Genomic DNA, 10,406 nt, shown 5'->3' with positions numbered 1-10,406 from the left:
TGATGTCCCTTTATCTTCTCCCTTCCTGTCATAAGGCACTGGTGAGTACTGTGAGCAGATCTGGCCCCTTTATTTGAGAAGGGATGCGCTGACGTTGGAGAGGGCTCAGAGGAGGTTCACAAGAATGATAGGCTTATTGTATGAGGAATGATTGATGGCTCTGGGCCTTTACTCGCTGGAGTTTAAAAGAATGAGGGGGATCTCATTGAAATGTATTGAATATTGAAAGGCCTTGTATAGACTGAATGTGGAGAGGATATTTCGTGTATTGGGGGACTATACAGCACAACTTCAGAATAGAGTGATGTTGCTTTAAAACAGAGATGAGGAGGAATTTCTTTAGCCAGAGGGTGGTGAATCTGTGGAATTCATTGCCACAGGCAGCTGTGGAGGCCGAGTCATTGGGTGTATTTAAGGCGAAGGTTGATAGGCTCTTGATTAGTCAGGGTACGAAAGGTTACAGAGAGAAAGCAGGAGAACGGGGTTGAGGGGGAAATGGGTCAGCTATGATGAAATGGCGGAGCAGACTTGATGGCCTGAAGAGCCTAATTCTGCTCTCATGTCTTATGGTCAATCTAGATCCTCAAATATCTCTTCCAAGAGACACAGAAATTTACTTCTAATACATATAACTTTGTATAGTGTATTCATTGCTTTTGCTGCAGATCCCTTTATGATGGGTGTGCTGAAGATCAGGCAGAACACCTCCACCGTGCCGGCAAACCTGACCTTAAACTTAATTTTCCTTTCCACCCCATCTCAGTCTCACATCATTTCAAATCAACACCATTTTGCAGCCTTCTGAACTTAACATGTTCAATATTTCAAATGATTGGGCAATTCTTATTTACACCTCTTTGACATTTCTTTTGATTCTCTATTCCACTTCATCAGAACACCCTATCATTTAATTCATTTTCCACTGGTCTCGCTGCCTCCCTTGCACATATAATCAAAACTTTAATATTTTCTGGTTATCGTGAAAGGTCACTTAACTGAGATGTTGTTTATCCCGCCAGAGATCCCACCTGACCTGCCAAATTACTATCAAAGATTAATTATAATTTAAAAAGGTATATTTATACATACACAAAATGTTGGAGGAACTCAGCAGGCCAGGCAGCATCTATGGAAAAGAGTACAGTCGACATTTCGGGCCAAAACCCTTTGGCAGGACTGGAGAAAAAAGCTGAGTAGATTTAAAAGGTGGAGGAAGGGTGGCCCCTTTCTTTGAAAAAGGAGGACATCTCCTTCGATCTATAATGGAAAACTTCATCCTGAGAGCAGATGTGACAGAGACGGAGGAACTGGGAGAAGGGATGGTGTTTTTACAAGTAACAGGATGGGATGAGGTATAGTCCAGATAGCTGTGAGAGTCCATGAGTTTATAATAGATATTAGTAGATAAGCTGTCTCCGGAGATAAAGACAGTGAGATTGAGAATGGGGAGAGTGGTGTTGGAATTGGACCAGGTAAATTTGAGGGCAGAGTGGAAGTTGGAGGCAAAGTGGATGAAGTCAACGAGTTCAGCATGGGTGCAGGAAGCAGGAAGCAGCACCAATGTTGTTGTCGACGTAGCGTAGGAAAAGTGTGGGATGGCCACCAGTGTAGGCTTGGAACATAGACTGTTCCACGTAGCCGACAAACAGGTAGGCATAGCTGGGACCCATGCAAGTGCCCATGGTTATCTGTTATTAAATATTTATACATTTTGTTTTGGATGTGAGTGTCACAGGTAATGTCAGCAATTATTATCCACCCTTTAGATATTGACTACTTTCTTGAACCATTGCCATCTTTCTGGTGAATGTATCTTCACAACGCTTTTGGGTAGTGAGTTCTAGGATTTAATCTGAGTGATGAAGGGTTGCCATACATTTCCAAAAACATCGCTTTTTCGCTATTTCCAAAAAGCAAACTGAACATATATTCAGAAAAATGTTTGGGTATAAGAAAAAGAAGGGTAGTACAACTAATTGTAAACCTCTTTCAAATTCTCATCCAGCTTGGAAGAAATTGTGCAAGCACAGGTGTTGCTGTGTGCCTGCTACCCTCGTCCTTCTTGGTGGAAGGGGTTGTGTATTTGGAGGTTCTTTCAAAGTAGTTCAGGCAACTACTGGGGCAGCACAGTAGTGTAAAGCTGTTACAGTGCCAGCAACCGGGGTTCAATTCCCGCCGCTGTCTTTAAGGAGTGTGTATGTTCTCCCCGTGACTGCATGGGTTTCCTCCCACGTTCCAAAGATGTACCGGTTAGTAGGTTAATTGGTCACCGGCTTGTAACTGGGCAGCACTGGCTCATGGGTCAGAAGGGCCTGTTAGCATGATGTATCTCCAAATAAACTAATAAATAAATGTAAGGGGGTTTCGTCTTTTATGTTACTGCGGAGGCTAATTAAAATGGCTTATGTTATACTTAGGAATGCTTCTTTGTTATGTTAAACTCTGAGAAAGTTCTTCCCGCTAGCAGTTTGTTGAATCACATCACTGATAAGAAGATGTTATGAACCAATTGGGACAGTTGTTATGATTTTGGTGTATTTGAAGATACTGTATTTGGGCGGGGTGGGGTACATCACACAGCATCCACACAAACTAATTACCCAGTTTGGTGGGGCCGAGGGTTGTTTCCCTAGATGACAGCGAGCCAGGCGACCCTGAGGGTGGCCGGGGGGCTACATAAATATATTTTAAAAAACTAACTGCTTGATCCTTTCAACCACTGCATCAGATCCTTTTATATTCTGCATTGCATCACTGCTTTTCCCTTTGTACTACTTGATGTGTTTATGTCTGGGACAATCTGACTGGATGGCATGCAAAACAAAGTTTCTCATACATTTCCATTTGTCATGATACCGAGAACCTCCAAATATTACAAAATGTAGATTTCTACCTATAAATGAAACCATAGTATATAAAATTTTGTGTATAATTTTATTAATTATACCATGCCTCTGTTACATACACAGTATCAAAACTGACTCCTGCATTTGTCTAGTACAAGGATGCCACCATGTGGGCTAGGAATCGGAGACACCAAGTACTGCCGTACACAATCAGAGTATGGCAGAAATGCCACAAGTAGCTGGAGACCAAACAAAACAAAACTTTTACCAACAACTCGATTTCAGCAACTTCATTAGATACACATAACATGAGCATAATCGCAATTAAAGCCCTCAAACTCACAAAATCCTACAATATTGCTACTCATCTATGCACTGGCTGCTTATTCTTCAGGGTAAGGGTTATCCATTTGTCTAAATGTGCAGAGATGTTCTCTGTGCCGTAGGTTAGATCCATCTGCCACCTTTAACCCATTCCCAGTCGTGTACTGTGGAGTTTGTCCGATGTTGCCACCCACGTGCAAGATGGTGCAACTTCAGCTGTTTCATTTGTGCGGCTAGTTCCTATTGTGTCATCTTTAGCAAATTCCCCCCTCAATTTATGTTTGTAGTGAGTCTCAAGGCTTCTGTCAATGCTTGTAAGGCATCCAACTCATATTCACATACACAGTGCAACCCTGTTTGTTTACAAAGTATGGATTTTTTTCCAACAAGGAATCTTCTCATATAAACAAAGCCCATATGTTGGAGCTTCTACATACAACCGTTTCTCAAACGGAACTCAGACTCATCACGTGAGCCTGGTTGCAGTTTATTAATCCATTTTTGAGAAGGCATTTGATAGAATGAAGCTTCTCTGTTCTGGATTCTGTGATATCTGCAGCTGGTGGATCCAGACATCTGATTCCATCCTGCTTCCCTCTTGAGATCTGGTCCAAAACTGAGATGGACAGGAGACCATTGATTGACACATGATCTTACAGGGTGGGCCTTCCACGACCACGTATACAGACTTACAGTTTACAGATCTTAGCTAAAGCCCTTACTTGATGTACTCCCTGGTGTTGCAGGGGAAGAACACTTCAAGCTTTTGAATTGACATATTGAACAGGCACGGCAATATTAGAATTAATTGAATATATATCTTTCCACAAATATAAAAGCTTCTGAAAAACAAGCATAAAAAAACAAAATCAATATCCCAGCATTACAGCAACTCACCAGAATCTCCAAATATCCCACAGCACAACAAGTTATTCCTCCTTGTGTACTGAAACATATGTAAACAAGTTATTTTGAAAAAAAGTGCATAAATTAATCACTTAGTTAATATTCTTGAAAGCAAATCAGTGAGAGCAGCAAATCATTCAATACCAACATACTTCCCAATGACCATCTTCCCTTAGAGATGTTTAGTCTCCCTGTTTCAGGAATGCGGAATGACGGTCAACAAAAATTACGGGCGTTTACTGAGTCCTATAACACTCCGAGCTTGGGCCTGATTCCCTCTGTGAATTAGAAGCTGACACCTGATCTCCTGATCTGACCCCAAGCCTGAGCTCGATTTCAACGCAGGGTGTCATTCGATGTTGTGGTGTTCACCGAGCTTGGCAGTTCATCGCCAGTCGAGGTGATGTGCTGAGTGTGCAGTTGTTGGTACTTCTCTCTGGGAGTGCTTGTATTTATATAGCCCCTGCCAATCCCCCCCCACCCATTTGCTTGCCTCAGTCCTGTTTGGCTACCTCTTCAGTTGACCTTCAAATCCGTAAACAAACATATCAAAAAAGACCCCATCTACGAACATCTAAGAGCCAATGAAACGCAAGTCAATAGAATTCAAAGGTCAACTGAGGGGTAGCCAATCAGGACTGTGCAGGGGCGGGGGGGTGCTATACAAATACACCAAGGACGTCACCTCAACTGGTGTTTAAACATCTGCACGCTAATTGCCAAGCTTGTCAAACACCGCGACATCAAACCCCTCAACCCGAGCTACCAACATTCACCACTGTCCTAAACAGGGTGTCACTTCTGGTTCATTTTGTGCTGCCAATTTCAAGTTCATTTATAAAATGTCCCAAACAAACTTAAATTGTGGTGGGTTGCACCTGAACCATCACCCACTGTGCCCATCCCCAACCTAAGCACACTACTAACTCATCCCTCTAGGCTCCTTCATTCCCCACCCCCACCTGGTTATCCCTTATCTCTGTTCCCAGCCACCCCATCTCTTCATACTTTATTTAGCCAGACCAAATCTTACCTCCCCGTACCAGCCCTTGATTATGTTCTCCCTCTTACAACCCCCACAATACAATCAGTCATCCCAAACCTCTCCCTCAAAATGTGCTCAGCTCCATTCCTTACATTCAACCTCCTATTGGGCTCAGTCAAACTACCCACACCGCCTCACCCAGCCACCTTGCCCCCCCACCTCCCCTTTGCATTCTGACAAACTAAATCCTCTGCACTAAACCTTGCTGCACGCCCAACGCCTGTCCTTTTTCCTGTTCTTCATTACTCTGCCAGCTGGAGCTCCAGTGAGCCCTTTAATGCCAACATCTGGAATAAAGGCTGCACGGTTAAAATGGCTTAAACTGGAATCGCTGGCTGGACCAGAATTGCCAGTGATTTGGTCCCCAACTCCAGTGAATAGTGCATTCCACAAGTTGAAATACTGGCACTCATTAGACGTTATATGTAATTGGGCCCTGCGGACATTTAGCAGTGATTATCTTTCTATCACAATGAGAATATACAATTTAAAATGGAAGTACTTCAATACAATCCGATGAAAAGCAGTCTCTGATAACAACTAGAAAAATAAATTTGTCTTTTGGTTTCAAGGCATACAGTTTGTGCGCTTGACCTGATGCTGACCTTTGAATCAGAGCCTGTTTCTCGAAGTGTTGTGGCTCTTTTGTATGCCCCAGTTCTGCCATTTGAAGAGATGTTGACAGATTTACCAGGGAACAGCTCCTGGAATGAATACTTGACAATTGTTGTAGAGGATGTTATCCATTAATTATATCAACTGGATTCTCAATAATATCAACCAAAAATATATCTACCACAAACAGAATTTCAGTACTTTTTTTTTGTCCCCTACTCCCCGTTATAAGATTGGTATTTACACTGCTCCGTGACACGGTAATTTTATCTCTGAAAATACACCATGAGAAACAGGCTTCAAACATAATTCGGCTGACGAATGGCATTGGCAGGAACTGAGATTTAGTGGACACCTCTTGGTTGGTTCTATGACTGGTCGTTGTCATCAGGTTTGCTGTCTGGTCCTGGGTCACTCACAAAGCGCAGGATGCGCTGACTGGCTGAGGCAGCCGGGACGGGCGAATGTGAACGTGTAACATCGAAACTTCTGTCTTCCTGCTCTAATGCAGACGGTTTGCGTAAAGTATCGATTGTCGACGAGGAGGAATCGGTGGGCAATTTAACAGAGACCACTAGCACGTTTTCTGCAGGATCAATGCCTTCATTGTTCATGGAATCTGAATGAAGAGAGGAAGGGTGGTCAGTAATGTGCCCTCATATTTCACTTGGCTATTTGTAATTGGAACCTGGGAAAACGGAATCTGAAAATTCCTATTCAAACTATGTAGCTTTGTAAAATTTATACCCAGTTTACTCTTAGGTTTGCAAATTATTTCACTACGGCCAGTTGCATGGTTTAGACCAGGGGTCCCCAACCTGGGGTCTAAGGCATAAAAAAGGTTGGGAGCCCCTCCTGGCTTAGAGACAGACAAATTTACTCAAAAAATAGGTATTTGCTATTCAGACAGCTTGAGTGCAAAAGATTTCATGGAACTTGTGATACCAAAGCAGGCTGTGCTTCGTTGCTGTCCAGGCTGATACTTACTCCACAACTAACATCACGAGATCATTTCATTGCCTCCCCCTCCCTCACTTTTTTTGAGGTGTTATGGCCAAAGTGGCTGAAATGTTTTCAGCCACTCTTTTCAGTTCTACTTCCCATTCCCATTCCGACATGGCAGTCCAGTGGCCTCCTCTGTTGCTGCGATGAGGCCACACTCGGGTTGGAGCAACACCTTTTATTCCATCTGGGCAGCCTCCAACCTGATGGCATGAACATCAATTTCTCAAACATCAGGTAATAGCCCCGCCCCACCCTTCCCCATTCCCATTTCCCCCCTCCTTACATGCCCATCACCTCCCGCTGGTGCTCCTCCCCCTTCTCTTTCTTCCATGGCCTTCTGTCCTCTCCTATTGGATTCTCCCTTCTTCAGTCCTTTATCTCTTTCACCAATCAACTTCCCAGCTCTTGACTTCACCCCTTCCTGGTTTCACCGATCACCACCGTACTTCTTCCTCCCCTCCCTCCACCTTCTTACTCTGACTTCTTATCTCTTGTTCCAGTCTTGATTAAAGGCCTCGGCCTGAAACGTCAACTGTTCACTCTTTCCCATAGGTGCTGCCTGGCCTGCTGAGCTCCTCCAGCATTTTGTGTGTGTTGGCTGAGATGTTTGCCTACAGCAGTGACTACCTTTCAGGAGCATTTAAAGTGGCTTCAAACTGCTTTAAGCTCAGGGATATTAAAAAGCATTGCATAAATTCAAGTACCAGAGGGAGGGTTGCCAGCCTGAGGTCTACAGACCCCTCAGGATAGGGGTCCATGGCATAAAAAATGTTGGGATATTGTTCCTTTTCATGAGTAAAGACACCCAAGCAAAGAGTGGTTCACTTATCGGATTTATTTTTATTTCTTTATGTTAAATGAATCAAAGGATATGGGAAGAAAGCAAGAATGGGATATTTGTAGGAGTGATGTATCTGTTTTGTATTCTGTGTTGCTTGGTTACTATGTTTATCACGGTAACTAGTCACATGAGTGGGGGCCTGGTAGGGGAGTAAGTTACGTATCCTTGCTTAGTTTGTTACAGTTCGTAGCTTGGGACCAGCAGAGATCATATCTTTTGCTGATCACTGAGATAACACTCAATGATGATTAATTGTATGTTTGCTAATTGCTAATAAAGGGTTTGACTTTTGGAGCAATCATTGCAGCCGTGGGTGTGTCACTCATGTATAACAGTCTGTACAGTTGCAGGCAAGTGGCAGTTGCTTTTGGATTAGTTTTGCCGCTACAATACTGTAATGGAGGATCAGCCACGATCATACTGAAAAGTAGGGCAGGACCAAGGAATCAATTGACTTTCTCCCACGTTTCTGCATTCCAATTCTCCTCCTCAAGGCTTCTGGCCAAGTAGAAACACAAGAGATCCTGCAGATGCTGGAAATCCAGAGCAACAAAATGCTGGAAGTACTCAGCAGGTCAGGCAGCATCTATGGAAATGAATAAACGGCTAACATTTCAGGCCAACAATTTCCTTTAAGACTGGAAAGGAAGGGAGAAGACGTCAGAATAAAATGGTGCGGGGGGCGTTAGAGGAAGGACGACTAGCTAGAAGGTGACAGGTGAAGCCAGGTGAGTAGGGAAGGTAAAGGGCGGGAGAGGAAGGAACATGATAGGAAAGGAGAGTGGACCATGGGAGCAAGCAAAGAAGGAGGGGCACCAGGGGAGGCAATAAGCAGAAGAAGAAAGTTGTAGTCACCAGAAGTCTGAAGGTGAAGCTTTACTTTGGAAAGTAAAGCCAACATAAAAGCCAAAGAGGGGCATATAATAGAGCAAAAATTAGTGGGAAGTTAGAGGATTGGAAAGCTTTTAAAAACCACCAGAAGCAACCAAAAGTCATTAAGAGGGTAAAGGTGGAATACGAAAGTAAGCTAGCCAGTAATATTAAAGAGGATACCAAAAGTTTCTTAGATACATAAAGTATAAAAGAGAGGCAAGAGTGGTTATCGGACCGCTGGAAAATGATGCTGGAGAGGTAGTAACGGGGGGCAATGAAATTGCAGATGAACTGAAGAAGTATTTGGCATCAGTATTCACTGTGGAAGACACTAGCAGTATGGTGGAAGTTTCAGGTGTCGGAGGTCATGAAGTGTTGGTTCTTGGAAAGTGGAAAGATCTGAAGGTAGATAAGTCACCTGGACTAGATGGTGTACACCCCAGTGTTCTGAAAGAGGTGGCTGAAGAGATCATGGAGGCATTGGTAATGATCTTTCAAGAATCACTAGATTCTAGAATGGTTCCATAAGACTGGAAAATTGCAAGAAGGGAGAGAGGCAGAAGAAAGGAAACTATAGGCCAGTTAGCCTAACCTCTGTGGTTGGGAAGATAGTTGATTATTGAGGATGAGGTCCCACAGTACTCAGAGACACATGATAAAATAAGCCGTAGTCAGCATGGTTTCCTCAAGGGAAATCTTGCCTGACAAATCCATCAAAATTCTTTAAAGAAATAAAAAGCAGGATAGACAAAGGAGAATCGGTTGACATTGTGTACTTGGATTTTCAGAAGGCCTTTGCAAGGTGCACACGATGCTGTTCATATGCGACGAGCCCATGGTATTACAGGAAAGATTCAAGCATGGATAAAACAGTGGCTGATTGGCAGGAGGCAAAGAGTGGGTATAAAGGGAGCCTTTTCTGGTTGGTTGATGAAAAGGACTCCAGGATCGAATTGCTTGTCATATGAATAGCATTTGATAGCCCTGTGCCTGTATTCACTAGAATTCAGAAGATTGAGTGGTGACCTCATTGAAACCTATTTAACAGTGAAAGACCTTGAGAGAGTGGATGTGGAGAGGATGTTTCCTATGGTGGGAGGGTCGAAGACGCGGGGATAAGGCCTCAGAATAGAGGGGTGTCCTTTTAGAATGGAGATGAGGAGGAATTTCTTTGGCCAGAGAGCGGTAAGTCTGTGAAATTCTTTGCCACAGGCAGCTTTATGGAGGCCAAGTCTTTGTGTATATTTAAGGCAGAGGTTGATAGATTCTTGGTTGGTCAGGGCATGAAGGGATATGGGGAGAAGGCAAGAGACTGGGGCTCAGAGGAAAATTGGGTCAGCCGTGATGAAATGGTAGAGTAGACTCGATGGGCCAAATGGCCTAATTCTGTTCCTATATATTTTTTGGTCCTATGGAAAGGCGGAGGAAGAGAAGGGGTAGGGATCCCAAGGAAAGAAAAGCAGAATGTGTATACTTTCTGTTCCTGTAATTCCTACAGGCAACTTGTGTATTGAACTAACAACCTTAATTTCACACTAAAACTGTCAAAGGGTCACACAGCTCTTCTGCCCAACCAATCCACACCAACAAAATTCCCATCTAAGCGAGTACCATTTGCCATGTTTGGCCCCCATCTATCCAATCCTTTCTTATCCATCTACCTTATCTGTCCAGTCCAACTTATCTGTACTGTCCAACCACCTTATCAATGTTGCTAATGTACTTGCCACAGCCACTCCCTCTGGTAACTCAAATCTGTATACCGACAACATAAGGTGTTTACGAGGCTCTATGTTGAACTATGGGTCTGTGGGTGGACTCCCTTTGTGGAGATCAGTTGTGTCCTATTTGCTTGCATTTATTGTTTGCAGGATTTGTTTTTTTTTCTCTGCACATTTGGTGTTTGATGGTTTTTTTTTAAAGTGGGTTCTTTAGGGTTTCTTTGTTTAGT

At 43.4% G+C, this 10,406-nt stretch overlaps 1 protein-coding gene across 1 annotated transcript in view; it reads right to left on the bottom strand.

Annotated features, from left to right (window-relative positions):
* Nucleotides 1-2,938: 2,938 nt before the first annotated feature.
* The window catches only part of slc9a1a (solute carrier family 9 member A1a), a 71,931-nt gene continuing 64,463 nt past the window's right edge, over nt 2,939-10,406 (bottom strand). Inside the window, exon 12 of the mRNA XM_063033810.1 lies at nt 2,939-6,355. Within this exon, the coding sequence (XP_062889880.1) occupies nt 6,105-6,355 (251 nt within the window). The 3' untranslated portion in view covers nt 2,939-6,104. The remainder of the gene's footprint in view (nt 6,356-10,406) is intronic.

Source organism: Mobula hypostoma, chromosome 26 (genome assembly GCF_963921235.1).
Source record: "Mobula hypostoma chromosome 26, sMobHyp1.1, whole genome shotgun sequence".
In the NCBI taxonomy this organism is placed as follows: Eukaryota; Metazoa; Chordata; class Chondrichthyes; order Myliobatiformes; family Myliobatidae; genus Mobula; species Mobula hypostoma.
The sequence above is the reverse complement of the archived record's forward strand: the minus strand, read 5'-3'. Positions and strand labels throughout refer to the sequence as shown.